At 35.6% G+C, this 14,943-nt stretch overlaps 1 protein-coding gene across 4 annotated transcripts in view; it reads right to left on the reverse strand.

The window, feature by feature from the left end:
* The window catches only part of STAG2 (stromal antigen 2), a 73,074-nt gene that overhangs the window by 18,737 nt on the left and 39,394 nt on the right, over nucleotides 1-14,943 (reverse strand). For all 4 annotated transcript variants that reach the window (XM_036401987.2, XM_054516346.1, XM_054516347.1 and 1 more), the window contains exons 5-18: nucleotides 13,187-13,283; nucleotides 11,875-11,951; nucleotides 10,095-10,299; nucleotides 7,731-7,882; nucleotides 6,438-6,511; nucleotides 6,200-6,323; nucleotides 5,076-5,174; nucleotides 4,901-4,980; nucleotides 4,279-4,386; nucleotides 3,332-3,443; nucleotides 2,643-2,760; nucleotides 1,818-1,921; nucleotides 867-959; nucleotides 586-675 (exon numbers count right to left, since the gene is read on the reverse strand). In XM_036401987.2, the coding sequence (XP_036257880.1) occupies nucleotides 586-675; nucleotides 867-959; nucleotides 1,818-1,921; nucleotides 2,643-2,760; nucleotides 3,332-3,443; nucleotides 4,279-4,386; nucleotides 4,901-4,980; nucleotides 5,076-5,174; nucleotides 6,200-6,323; nucleotides 6,438-6,511; nucleotides 7,731-7,882; nucleotides 10,095-10,299; nucleotides 11,875-11,951; nucleotides 13,187-13,283 (1,533 nt within the window). The remainder of the gene's footprint in view (nucleotides 1-585; nucleotides 676-866; nucleotides 960-1,817; nucleotides 1,922-2,642; nucleotides 2,761-3,331; nucleotides 3,444-4,278; nucleotides 4,387-4,900; nucleotides 4,981-5,075; nucleotides 5,175-6,199; nucleotides 6,324-6,437; nucleotides 6,512-7,730; nucleotides 7,883-10,094; nucleotides 10,300-11,874; nucleotides 11,952-13,186; nucleotides 13,284-14,943) is intronic.

Below are 14,943 nucleotides of genomic sequence, written 5' to 3' on the forward strand. Positions count from 1 at the left end.
CTGCTTGATCACTGCTGGCTGTGCGGTCAACTACACATTTTAACACTTTTTGACTCTAATGATTTCCAGCTACTTCCTTCACAATGCAGTAGCACATCTGAGAAGGAGACAGAGATGAGGACAGCTTCAACTTCATCATCATGGCAGATAAAATGAGAGCAGTAACTACATTATTCTTGATCTGGTACCCTTCCTCTTTTTCATGCGATGATGATGGTGGTTTTCTAGCTTCAGTGACAGAAAAAGAGAACTTACTGAGCTGTTTCTACAAGCTTTATCTGTCAAACAGCTATCACAAATATGACCATAACCCAGCAATAAATGTTCTCAATTTAAGTTCATTTAACTGGAAGATTTTCTGTTAAAGCTGGCCAGATAGATCTTAGAAAACTCCTATTTTCAGTATCTCTAAGAGGAGCAGCCAGTCACAACTCTGAAATTGAAGTCACACTATCAGTAAGGGTTACAATAAATAAAATCTTCTTTACACAAAAAACCACTCCTAAAATGGTGACTGAAATTCCAGTGCCAAAGTGTAAATTCTGGGACTTTTCCTTTCATGTTTATGTGGGGATGTTACTGTACCTTTTCTAATCGCCCCGTTGTATAAATTTCCAAATCAAAGTATTGTGGCAACTGCAGTAAGTTGGTGACTTTTTCTGCATCTACAGAATACTGTAAAATTGGCAAGGAAAAAAGTTTAGTTGAAAAAGTCTTGGACAACATAATTCATTAGAGAACAAGTAAATATAAACAAAGATTAGTAAAAAAAATAAAACTCACGGCTAGCTGTATCATTAATTACAGAAATACACTTGTAAACATTTCAGCAATCATCCATCAGCAAGAAATGGAATTAAACCTACCTTTGCTAGCAACTGAGGAAGTGCCACTGCAAAAAGCTCAGTAATTTTTGTCCTGTCATCCAACTGGGTTTTCTTTTCCTTTGCTGTCAGCACCTAAAATATTGGTATTGTGAGGATTTTACAGCTAAAAGCTCTGATGCAAAGCTTCATTAACATTAATGAAATGATGATAAGGTACACAGACCTCTAAAATCACTGTAAGGTATCAATGTAAAGCAGGAGGAAAGTGTGCAATTAAAAAAACCCCCAACATTCAGCATTCAAAAAATGCAATTAAAAGTCAGTCCTAACACTATTAAGATAACCTTGAAAACAGAAGTGATAACCTATAAGAAAAGGTTTACCTGTCCTGCAACAAAATTCCATGACTGAAATGATAATGTAAGAATGGGGACACCTTCAGCTTACAATTTTTAGCAATATTTACTCAATTAATTTCTCAATCCTATTTTCATACAAGTTTTCAACCTGTTCTTAAATGGGTTTCTTACCAAAACATGAACCAGTCTTGAGAGAAGACTGCTTAATGTCTTCCCAAAAGAGGCTGTCTAAACTCCATACAATCACAGAAAAGCCAGCTGGTGGACTGGCCTTCTTTCAAGAGACTATGTGGTGTATTTTCCTTTCCCTCATTTTGTTCTTTCCCACTGAAAATAGTTCTAGCATTTCCCAAACATTGATTCTAGTCCTCCCTTCAAATCAATACTGTTTTCAAAATCAATTTTTATTATCTTTACTAGTACAAACAAATGCAGTAGTTTGAACAGTACCAAGCACGTGCCCAAGTCCAGAAAAAGCAAACTAGCCAGGGCAGTCAGACGTGGAGAGCAAAGCTCAATCTCCCATCTCAGTCCCTTCAGCAGCAATAGCCTATAATCTCTTCCTTCTTCCCCCAGTGGCCCCACAGAGCCATTCCCACATCTCTAGATGAGCAGGTTTTTTGCTTCCTACCCTTTTCCCCGTTCCTCTTCCCACCGGAGGATGACATTCAGCCGCTTGCCGAATTGTACAAAGCATGATTTCAATCAGAGCGCTTTCCTGCCTGTCTGTTAAAGCTGAAATTTAAGAAACAGATGTTAACACACAACTTATTTTTTATTTTCCACAAGGATTGAGATATGTTGGGGTTTTTGTTTGGGTTTTGAGGGTTTTTCCAGGCTTTTTTGTTTAAGGCAAAAAGATAGACATGTAGACCAACAGTTCATTTCCAGAGATGGGGGTGACAGAGGGGATATAGAAAGTAAGTACCTAAAAAAACACCACCAGAAAATACTGAAAAATTTAGGGAATATCACTGGATGGGTCACAGGATAGGATGGAATAAACACCCAAGTTTTATAATTATTTTACTTCCTTTCAATTTTTCAGAGGTCCATTTATTAGGACCTATGAAATACAGAATTATACCAGGGGTTTTGTTTGGGTCTACTGTCAAAGAAATTATGGTATTTTTCCTTATGGTAGTTTTAACAATAAATTAACCAGTTTCACAAGTAACTTAGTTTCTCTATGCCAAAAGTGCAGCCTGAACTTGTGGAACACCAAGGCAACACTGCATGCTAATTCCTTCTCATTTCTTCTAACCATTGCTCTTGTGTAACACTTCCATACCAGGTGGTGATCTCTTTCTACACTTCCTCACATTTCATAATTGGTATTAGTGACTTCTTATAGTCATGGAAACACAGAAAATATATGTAAACATATTTTTTCCTTATTTCAAGCCTAACAAAAACTGCACAGCAATATAAACAAAGATCTACAAAAATCTCTTACGTTCTTCTCCATTGAGAGGCTCCTCCAGCAGAAGACTGTTCATACATTCCCAGTCCTTCAAGAGGTCTGTTGCACAGTCCCACATGCTGTCCACAAGATAAGCAGCATGTTCATGCAACTAAAATAAGAACAGGTTAAGTATTTTATCAGCAATGAAGATTATTACAGAACTATAATACAGAGTATTTCTCATGCTTGGCTCCTGCCTGTGGCAAAAATACAGAGCAAGTTTTGCAAGCTCTCTGGTTAAACAGAAGATTTTCTTCCCCAATTAACTTAAAAAGATTAATCCAGACCAACAGCTACAAGGAGCAGTGCTACAAGATTTGTCAGAACCTGGGGGATAGGTGGGAAGGGATTGTGGGATTTTTTGCTTTTTTCTCTCTCCCTTTTAAATCTATCAATTCACGATTTCTTTACACTTACACATCATCATGTTTGTCAGAGCAGCACTCACAGCCAGTCTCAATACTGTACTGACAGATCTTTCAAACAAACACAACCTTACAAAACAGTCTTTTGACCCCCAGGTTGCTCAAACAACAGGAAAACCAGGACATGGACCATGGTTATTAGCCAATGAGTGGGAAAAGAAAACACCAACAAAATTTAACTGACAAAAATTAGAACAACAACAAAACCCCCCCCACACACCACAAAAACAAGGACATCCCTGAAACCCTACTTACTTCACTTTCCAAAAAGAAAAACACTAATGTCTTCACAAGATTAGCATTTGGACTTTGTCTTCCCCTCCTTTTCAGTATTCCATCATCTTCAGCATCTCTGCGGCTGAAAAGCCTAAAAGAAAAATTATTTCTTGACAACTTTCTTCTTCATTGTCTTCACCAGTCAATTCACATCAAGATACTGGGTTTTTACACACTAAATACCTTGTTGCTTCACTCCATATTTTACTTTGAAAGGAGGTAATCTGGGCCAAGTATCATTTGAACAATTTCAAATATGCATTTTATATATGCTGAGTTAATATGCCACTGACTGTTTCCAGCAGGATGTATGATTACAACAAAATGCTTTACAAACATCAGTGATAATTGCAGGTGCTTGAGGTCCTATGCTCCTCCTCAGCAAATGCTATTTTCTGAACCTCCCTATAGGAGACTTTAAAGCAGCTAAGAAATATTGGAAGGAGGTCTGAAAAATATTAGATGGAAGCTCTATTTTGTTCTCCTACACACCTAACATGCTGGATTTTTAGTGGATTTTTTAAATGAAAAATATTTTATGAAATGGTCATATGGGACAATGGGGAGGAGACAGGCACAGGGGAGGAACTACAAATGGGAAAACAGTCATGATCTAAGCCCAAGTTTTAGACCTCAAACTACATAAGCATTTAAAGATGTTTCACAGGAAGAATGGGAAAGGAGAAGACAAAGGAACATTTTTATTATACTCCCTAAAGCTTTCAAAGTGCAATCCTAACTTCTACTTCCCATTTAGAAAAACTACAGCAGTTTAGAAAATAGAGTAATGTTACATTGTCTCTTCTTTCTTAAGGCCACTTTATGTTTCATTTTTTCCTTTTCTTGATTAAATCTAATAGGAATCATTATATTAATGCACACAAATCTACAGGACCAAGAAGTTAACTGTAATTTCTCCATCTTACTTTTTATAAAGAAATTCCCCTGCGGCAACTGCCACTGGCCGATGAGCTGAATAAACCAGGTGGTAGACATTTTCACAGTCTTCTGCAGTCAGAACTTCTTCACTACTCCTAGGGGTAGGGATGGGAAGAAGGAAAGAAAAAAGAAAGAAAAAACCAAAAAGACTGAGTCAACAAAGTATGAACTCTAATGAGGGAGATGGAAATGAATGAGAACCTCAACTTTTTCCTTCAATTTATCATCCTAAAACTCCAGTCTTAGCTCCAAAGTCTTCCTGAACAAAATACACTGATGAAGTATGAGCTATTGCTAGAAGGTTATGCTCAAGAGTTCGAATATAGTGTAACATTCAACATATTCTGTGTTCTTCATTTCAACCATTCCATGATAGCTTTTAACTATGAGTCCCTAGCCCTTACACCTACTGACCTGTGGGAGATAAGCAGTAACACTGTTTTAGACAGATTACTTTTGGAATTCCATTTTCTTTGAGAGTAAGATGCACAGACATTTCTATAGCCTTCAGATTATTTGAAGTGTCATGCTGCTGGCCTCACCCACAAGGCCAACACTTAAGTTTTGGTATTTGTTGTATGTCAAATAAGGAAATATACATGTACTTACTGTAAAACAAGAGTGAGTAATTTTATTGCTTGGACTGCAACATCATATTCTTTGTCAAGAGTCATAGACACAATTCTATCCTAAGAACATAAAAGAAAATGTTTTTGAAGAGGAAAGATGTGTGATGCAACTTTTAAAAAAATCATATATACTCAAAGTAAGAAATAACACTAACCTTGAACCGACTGGTGAAGAGTTCCAATTTGGAATTAAGCTCCTTATTATAGTAAAGCCCTTGCAAAGCAGTTAGGCATTTGAGTCTTACTTCTCCTTGCTAAAATAAAATTAAGAACTGAATTAAAAGTCAAATATAGGATACTGATGTGATCTTCATGTCATACAGGACAAGTTTCTTTTACAGTGAGAATTAATTCAAAAACAAAGATTAAATGCTGTCACAATACTCTACAAATAATCATATTAATGACATAAGGATATAACCTTCTTTGTAACAAGGCAGTGAAGCAACAAAAACTAACAAAACCCTCCAAGGTCTCCCTGCAGTTACCATCTCCATAAATCAAAATACATCTGTTTCATTCTTTCTAAACACTCAAGACATTTCTATCATTGATGACCATTCCTTGGTCAATCAAAATTACTAAGTAAATAATGAGAGAAATACTCCTCTTGAAATACAAGATCTGCTTCAGCAGAGAACATGTTCTAAGGTAAAGATGACCTCACCCCACTGTCAGAGGTTATTGGGTTTTTACACCAAGCCCATGAACAGCACAGCAAGACCAAGCATCCCTCAGTTCTTTCACTTAAAATTCAACAGCTTGAAGTTTCTGATATGTGCTGACTCAATAATGAGTCAGGGACTATTTGTAAACCATATTGACCCCTCCAAGCAGAGAATAGTCTCAGATGGTAGTTGGTAAATAACAGCTTGAGGCACTAGCCAGCACAAAAGGGGGCTTTTCCCATACTTTTTGCAGCTAGATGAGAATGCCAGAGTTTCATAACTTGGCAAAACAGAGTACTGCCAGGCTATAAGGATGATGAGTTAATTTGAAGTAGTTAAGCATGATGAACTACAAGTTTGCATCAGCAACAAATAAATAGAAAAGACTATTTGCCTACAAATAACAGTTTCTTAAAAAAATCTATACGTACTTTCTAAAAACATTCAAGTCTGGCTTATATGCATTTTGAAATGCCAGTACTTCTGAGTGATAAGGGAAGCAGTGATCAATTCAAATAGTTAAGAGATCCAAACCTAGTCTGGAAAGATCAATAACTAAAACCAAGGAGTTCTGCTTCTTGGTTCTGCTCCTCCTGCTCTGTGCAGGTTACCTTGTCATGCATAGTCCACCCCACATATTTTAAGTAGCTGTCATTGAGGAAGGCATCACTGTACATTTTCATCCATATTCCAATCTCCTCAATGCAGATGGCTCTTATTTCAGCAATTGCATCTCTGTGGAGAGAAGTGGGGCAGTAAGTTCAAAGAGATGAATAATTAGAAATAACCTGCCCCCAGCTTCCAGAATAAATTAATGATGCTACACATTATTTACTGAGAGAAACTTACCGATATCTATGCACAAAAACACCCTTAAATATTGCATTCATCATGTTTTCTATTTCATCCTGATTTTCTTGAAGCTGAAAGAATGTAGAGAGTACATAAACAGTGAGCAGCATTTTTACAGTCAGATCATATGGTGCTGATGCTAGACAAACTAAATTAACATTTAGAAGTGTGACCATTAAATCCTTTCACAGATTCAGAAATATTCACAGATCTGTTTCACAGTACAATATGCTATTATTTAAGAAATTGTATCTACCACAGTATACAAATTTTAGTAATTCTGGTTACTGGGAAACTGTTCTTCAAGTGTAACAAAGACATCTTGTGTTTCTGAAAGGTCCTTCTTAATTTGTAAGAAAGCCTGATTTAATTTTCTAGTAACATCATTGCTTTTTTACATATCTATGTATTACTCACACTAGGACAGGCCCTGCACACATATCTAACAAAACTACATTGAATGGGTTGTTCAGAGATCAGTCTCGAACTGCAAGATCTTTGGGAGATGATAAGAAGGCAAACTTGTAAGTTTGTCTCAACTGTCAGGAAAAACAACCCTTAACAGGTAACAGTACAAATGCTGAAGAGCAAAGGTGATCTTTGATCATGAAGAAGTTATTCCCAACGTCTAAAAACCAAAAACCTAAAAGAAAACAAACATCACCACCACCACCCAAAAAAACAAACAAAAACCAAACCACCAATTGCCCCAGAAGTACAAACTGAAACCTGATTGAATTAGGGCTTTCAACAAGACAACATTGTCAGCAATGAATCAGCAAGTCTCTTTTACACAAAAGAAAGAAAACAGAAGTAGACTGCATTTTCAACTTTGATAGTGCTTTCTGTACATGAAAAAAGCCTTATCTAAAGCCTTTAAATACATTTCCTGCTGAGATCATTACTGACATTATAAAAGCAGTATTTTGCTCCAAGATCATGGAGATCTTCTCTAGAAGCCAAAACCTGTCAATGTGTGGTAATTTTCAATACATATTTGAGCTCAATGTAGGAAACTCCTCAAGAAATACAACAAAAATGTATCTATTACTGATTGCAATCTCTCTCACTAACCCCACTGCAACACTACTATTTTTAAGACTCTACATTTACTTCTTTTTACAGAAAACCAGACAGTAGGAAGCACCTCGCCAAGTTGTTGAAGCATTAAATATGAACAACCTGAAGAGATAAAGAGATGGATAACTACCAAAACCAATTAGAGAACAAAATTAATTATTAGTGGCCATTTATGAACATTTATATTTATGAACACATAGTTAGACTAACCTCCTTTCTCTTCTGTAGTAAGAGTTCCAGCCTATCATTAGCTCGTTTCCCAATGATTTTATTCCGTTCTGCTTCATACTGCCGCTGTGTGTTGTCCATGTTAATACTTAGATTTAATGCCACATTCACTAAAGCAGTCATCAGTTTCATGGCTACAAAAGTAAGTGAAAAGAATAAGGATTATTTAAAAGGTTACCTGATCTAAGAAAACTTAGAAGAAAAATCTTGACACCTCTTCTGGTCAACCCTTGCTGTATCTATGAAAATATATTTAGTGTAATTTTCTGCAACACAAACTTATGCAATGTTTTATCAAGCACTGCATCATTATTTATCAAGACAATAGATGCAATATTGCTATTCTGTTCTTTTTTTGTCACTTCTTTAATACTATAATCATTATTTTTATTACATGTACATTTTTAGGATTGAATTGAGAGATACAGGGTCTGTTTCCTCCCCAAAATGAAGGTAGAATGTAAGATTAATTAACTTAGCCCAAGAAATACTAGAAGAATTGTTATCAGAGTCAGTTAGACTGACACCATTCAGTCTTAAATATATAAGAAGTTTCTTTCTTCAAGAGGAAATGTCTTAGACAACCAACACCACCATATCACACCAGTCTTTTTTTCTCAATTTAATTTTAAAAAGGTGCAGGTTTTCCAAAGATTCAATTATTAGCAGAAGCAGAGAAAGCACATTAGCTGACTACAAGCTAAGAAAACCAAAATATAAAACACACTTGCGTGGGATTTTTGTGTCCTTTTATTTTTAGCTCAATCCTTTTTAAAAGAGTGCAGACAAATAATCCCTTTTTCAGAAACTAGAAGGTGATCAATTGTATACTGCTTGTCTTGTGAACTTCAGTAATAAGGCATATGAGGGCTTGCACTGGCAGAGCAGCCACGAAAATTCTTGTGCATGTATCACCAGCATAAAGCTAATAAGCAAGGCTTAAAGACATGCAGTTATATTGAAATATTATCTCACATTGTGATCTCCAAGATTAAAGAGCAAGTCTGAGTTAATCACAGAAGCTGAAATTAACAGAAGTACCAGTAAATATGGATACTAGGATTTTGCTGGCACTCTTTTCCATATAAAATATGATCTTCAACAATACAAACAGTAAAACTCAGATGAACACACAAAGCCAACAGAACTGACTGCTGATGTGAAAAAATGAAAACACATGGCTCATTAAAAAATACTTTGTTTGACAGAAACTAACACACAACGGGGCAATTTCTGCAACTTTTATTCAGGCACAACTCCAATCAAAAAAAACCCAAAAAAACACGGTAATAACTTGCTTTTTAAGACCTAGAATAGAATTTGTATTAAGTCATATAGTACAACAGTCAAAACTGATGATACAGCAGAATCTGTAAACTCTCCTGAAATAAAAAGTTTTGTTCCTCTCTCCATCTCCATAAGAAATGCTCTGGCTGGTAGAAGTCACACAGCAGCAGCCCTAGTGCAGTGTGCTAATGTAAATTCAAGAGGGCTATCAAGGATACAGAAGGACTGACATGACAGTCAGGACTGAAGCCAGCTGTAAATCAGCCAGGTCAAGGGATGCTAACAATAATTACTCCCAGTGTGGCAAAACCTGAGATTCACACTCTGCCTCATTTTACTTTGCTCAAAGTAAAATTGTTACCCACCTCACATAAGCTGACAGCCACACAATGCCATTCACAACCCTTCCTCCTTCAGTAATCAGTGCAAGTTTAGGACTCCCTTATCCAAGCTCATCCTTTGTCCACACAAATAGATGTTTCTTTGAAACACTCTATACTTATCTCATAAAGGATTTCTTCTCAATTTAACATATTGGGAAAAAATTATGTGAAGAGGTCAACTACATAAAACATAAAAAAATTTAGAGACTGTATTACTGATGAAAAAAATATTTTTAATTATTTCTAATGTGAAGACTGGAAATGCTACTTTATGTAGCGCCATGACCTCAATATGGAGCACAATTTAAGTTTGTAGTAAAAATTGCATCCAACATAAACTACAACTTCTGTTTCACTTAATGCAGAGCATGTACAGGTTCAACTGCATTTGAGATTAAAAGACACCTACACCCTTATTTATGATCAAAGACAATCTATTAGAATCAACTGAAAAGTTTCCTTATATTTACTTTTCTACTAAAGGTAACAAAAATCCAAGATAAAAAGCTGTCCCAAAGATGAAAACTGTATCATAAAATAAAACACAAGTTGAATGTTGAATCTCAAAAAGTTCAAGCAGAGTAATTCTGTCCTGTGCAACACGAAACATTAAATGTAAGCAATACCCAAATAAATATAATTAATAATAATAGTCATATAAATAGAATTCACTGACCTGCCAGTGTGCTAGTGTGCCGAAAGGCTCTGACTTGTGAGTCTGACAGCCCTGTGAGCAGGGAAATGACAGTGTCCATCATGTACTCATCATAGATGATGCTATACTGACACTGTCGGACGAGCACTCCAATGAACTCACAAAAACTGGATTTGAACTTTTTCCACTGGGGGCCAGCCATAGTTAGTGGATAATCTCCACTATCCTATTAAAACACAGAAAGGGAAACAGGAAACTCTTTCAAACACTTTAAAAGTTATTTCATATAAATAAAGATTAAGAAGAGATACATGCAACTTTAAAGGCAAAAATCTCAGAGGCCTTAAAAATGATACATCAGAAGAATATGATTCCATAAATATGAATATACTTTGCAGCTGAGGCTTGTTATAACACGAAGACAACATTCTAACTACAAGTTCCTCTTTTTTGTTTGACACAAAATAAATGGAAAAAAATGATTTGCCTTACAAATCTTTGTTACACTAGAATCATCACATGAACAGTTAGGTGACAAGTTTAGGAACAGGTTGGGATCATAAGGAAGTTTACAGGGAAATGCTTACATATCAGACTGAAACTTCCTGAAGTCATAAAATTACCAACTACAACACCTCAAATATAACAAATGTGTGCCCTCTCCTGATATGGGAGCCTTTACAAATAATGGTAAAATGACGGGGAGAAATAAAGAATCATTCGTGTCAGTGCCACTGTGAACAGTTTCTTTAAGAGGCTGAGCAACAAAACACGTTGAAAAATAAAGAAAGTATCCAAGAAAAGGGATTAGAAATCTGAGAGCTGCTCATTAGAATTCTTTATGAGAAAGAGTCAGCTGTGACATAGTGATTAAAAAACCCATGTACCAACAGTCCCAGGTGTGGCTTTATGAATTTCACACAATATTGCCTTAGAGTAATCAAATCTATTTATGCATTGAGGTAGTTTTAAGGAACACTAAAATTCATTTAAAGAAAAGGATATTACATTTTCTCCTCAGTTAAAGTTATTGATTTTTTTAATTATTGGAGGAGTGGCAGTGGAGAGAATTGTGTCTGCACTAGACAAATTTGGGGAGGAGGTTTTAAAGCTACATTTACGTTCTCTGAACACAGGATGAAAGGAACACCACTCAAACCCAGGAAAATCAAAAACAAATGAAAGCCAAATGAAACAAATAAACAAAAAAAAAACCCCAAAACAAAAACAAAATAAAAACTACAAAAAACAAGCAAAACAAAAAGAACTCCATCACCCACCAAAAAAAAAAACCCAATACATCTCATTTACCCCAACACTCTGTGGAACAGAAAGTGACAATTTAAAGGGAAAAAAACTATAATCCCCATCAAAGGAAAAGCATTAGTCTTCAACTGGAAAATAATCAAATTTAAATCCCCACAATTTGTAGATTAATGAATGCATAGAAATAAATTCAGCAACCATTTTAAGAGACAATATAAGGCCCTATATAAACAGCAAGATAGGGAGGCATCCCCCACAGTGCCACCAAAGTAGGAGTTCCCACTATTTAAAAACTGAAAGTCAATATTGATTTCTTAAACCATTAATAAATAAGTTGCATACATGCAGAGCTTTACTTCCTAGTCTTTTAAGTTCAGTGAAAGAAGAGTTAAACATTTTCATTCATAAAAGTCCTGTAATTTTTGTAACTCCATATTCTTGAAATAAATATCTTGAAATAAATGTCATCCAGCAAGATTAGGACAGGTACAAAGAAAATAAAAATGAATACATAACCAGCACTTCATTTAATTACCTCATCAAATTCTTCAGTCATTTTTCGGATAATTTCAGAATTCTGCATATGTCGGAACATCTCTGCTGTAACAACTCCTACAATTTAGATATTAGGTCATTAGCAGTGTTAATATGAAAGCTGTAGATGGCAGATGACATACCTCCTGCTACAATTTCAAAATAACCCATTTTCACCTAACCTACTGATTACACATGTGTATTTTTAATAAATTTCACTTTTTTTCTTCTAGCATTCATGTATAACAAGTATCCATTTATTTATGTGGGGTTTAGTCTTATTCTTCTTAAGAAGCATGTTCACACACTTCTAGAATTTACTCATTCACTCAATCAGAAGTCAAAGGTACTTGGGCCAGGCCTCTGTACCAGTGAGCATTCCACCATCTGAAGTGACCTTTTGGGACTCAAGATTCTAAATAGTGCTGTACTGCTACTTATTATCTTCTGCACTGTAATAAACAGAGCACTTTCATAAAATTTCTATTTGTCTTGGCCTCAAATTGTTAGACCTCCCAATGTTACTGCAAAAATTCATGACAAGGATCATCACAGATATCATTAAAAGATTCTGCAGCTTTATCTTGTAACAAAAATCAAAAGGTCACTACTCCTGAAAGTGCAAATAACCCCTGGGGAACACTGTTAGCTTTCTGGAGATTTACACTTGTTTAAAAGTTTATCAGGACAGAGAAGCACTTGAGCAGAACAAATTACATCTAGTCCTCCTCTATCAAGCATAGTGACACTGCAAAGCAAGTTACCTTCTCTTCAAGAGGAGGTGAGAGATAAAAGAATGGAGGACACGGAAATGAGGAAAGAAAAATCAGAAAATAAAGAAAAAAAATATGGAAGCACAACCTTACTGTAGACAGGCTACCATAAAGTTGTCTGTAATATCTTTTGAAACAAGCATGTCTACAAAAGCTATGAAGCAATCTTAATCAATGATAAAACATAGGTACATCCAAATTAGAATTCCAAGACTGAATAACCTGAACTATCAGTGATAAGAGAGATGATTTTCTGAAATAATAGCAGAAACAAAGGAAGAGGAAGCACATGTTAAGTACCAGTACTGATTTCTATCTGCTGTAAATACAAAAGGCTTAATCAACACTTTAAACTACAGTATAAGATTTCTAAACCTCCTGTTCCCACATTCAGAAATACTTGTTTAACTCCAAGAACCTGAAAATGTAAACTAGCTCTGGGGATGAAGCAGTCTTAGAGCCTCAGTGCTATGAAAGCAAAGATTGAGAATCATGCTGTAATATTGCTTAAATGGATGAGTAATCAATTCAGTATCTTACCTTTGCAGCCTGAACACTGAATAAAGAAGTTAATGAGATCAAGAAGTGCTATATCTCGGTCATGTTTGTATGACTCTATCCAGTCATCCACTACAGACTGAAAGAAAACAAATAAAAAGGCACTGCTCAGTTTTCATAAATTGAAGACATTCTTACTTAACTGCTTTCAAGTAAGTGATTTTTCTTCATCCCTTTAAGTAACTTGAACTCTTTTTTGATTATACAGAACTACATGTTTAAATGTTCTTTTACTGCTGTATGTCCTCAAGAACTCATTTTATTCCATAAACATATACCAGTACAAAACTGACACCTGAACATAAAGTGCAGGAATACCATATCCTTCTACAGGAACATTTTTGGGAAGAATCCAAAAAATAATTGGGGTATTTTACAGAATCATGTTTTTTATTTACACCCTCCCCGTGCTCTGCCAAGCCATTGATATTTCTATGAAGATATTGTTTGTGCATCCAATTCCAACAGCTACAGCTCCCTATATTCTTCAAACAATGTGTCCCTTGGATGAACTTTGCTTCATCCACATTTGCCATAACAGGATGAACAGCACTGCCCTACACTCCATGGATATTAATTACTCTGGAGTCACTAAGCCAAAGAGGAACAAGCACATTTTATTAAAAGAACTTAATGTGAAGCAATTAAACCTGTGAAAAACATTTTGAGAAAACAGAATTTACATGCAATTATGTTTTAACCATCCATTTGTAGAGTACAAACCATTTACTGCCAAGGTCATAAAACACAGACATGCAATTTTATTAACACAGGTACAAGAGACTCGCTGTAGCATCAAGTTTTCATGTTTGACTTTTTTTAATATGTTAGTACCCTTCCCTAAATGATGGAATAATTCAGAATTTCAAAAGACAGCTGGACTATGCACCATCTCCAAGGCTTCCTATCTGTATTCTCAGTGCTCACTCTCACAGCCAATATTGCTGTGAGGACAAATAAAACATATTGAAGAAAAATTACTGAACACAGATACAGCTAAATCCCTCTTCCCTGAATCTCAGATTGTTTATAGTTTGATGCACAACTGTTGTCAGCACAACAAAAAGAATGAAAAACTCCAAGTGAAACTGTCATGCCCTTTCCAGTAGAAAAAGAACCTATGAACTGGACCTGAGTGGACTGACCTGAAGGGGAGAATGAAATATGGAGAAAACAAATTTGGCTTTCAAAGAAGGCCACCACATAAGAGCTGAAGAATGATAGGAATGGAACAAGCATTTCCATTAGGCAGCCCTTGTGTTCAGAATCTATTCAATTTAAAGAAGCGCCAGCAAAAGAGCTGTTTCATGAAACGTTTTGTCTCAGTGAATGAACCACCTCTTTTTGCCAGGGAACAGACACTAAGTGACAGGATCAGAGAATGGATTCGGTTGGAAAAGACGTTTGAGGTCGTCAAGTCCAACATATGACTTAACAGCACCTTGTCAACTAATTCAGAAGGTACAGAATAGAATTTAAAATAAAACAGTTAACTTTAAATTATTACCAAAATTTTCCCAGATAAGCAAACGCTGAGGGCCATGGAGGAAACTTTGTACTCTGACTGCTTAAATGGACTTTAGTTTAAAAATAATTTGATAATTTTTTTCTTCCTAGTTTAAAAAGAATTGACCAAGATTCAGGTATCAATTTCCCAATTCAAAAAAGTAATCAGAGCTGGCAAAGGTTCATTTTGCTCTTGGAAAGCAAAATATTTTGACTGTATATAATTTCAAACA

The sequence above is a fragment of the Molothrus ater genome, chromosome 14 (assembly GCF_012460135.2).
Source record: "Molothrus ater isolate BHLD 08-10-18 breed brown headed cowbird chromosome 14, BPBGC_Mater_1.1, whole genome shotgun sequence".
NCBI lineage: Eukaryota > Metazoa > Chordata > Aves > Passeriformes > Icteridae > Molothrus > Molothrus ater.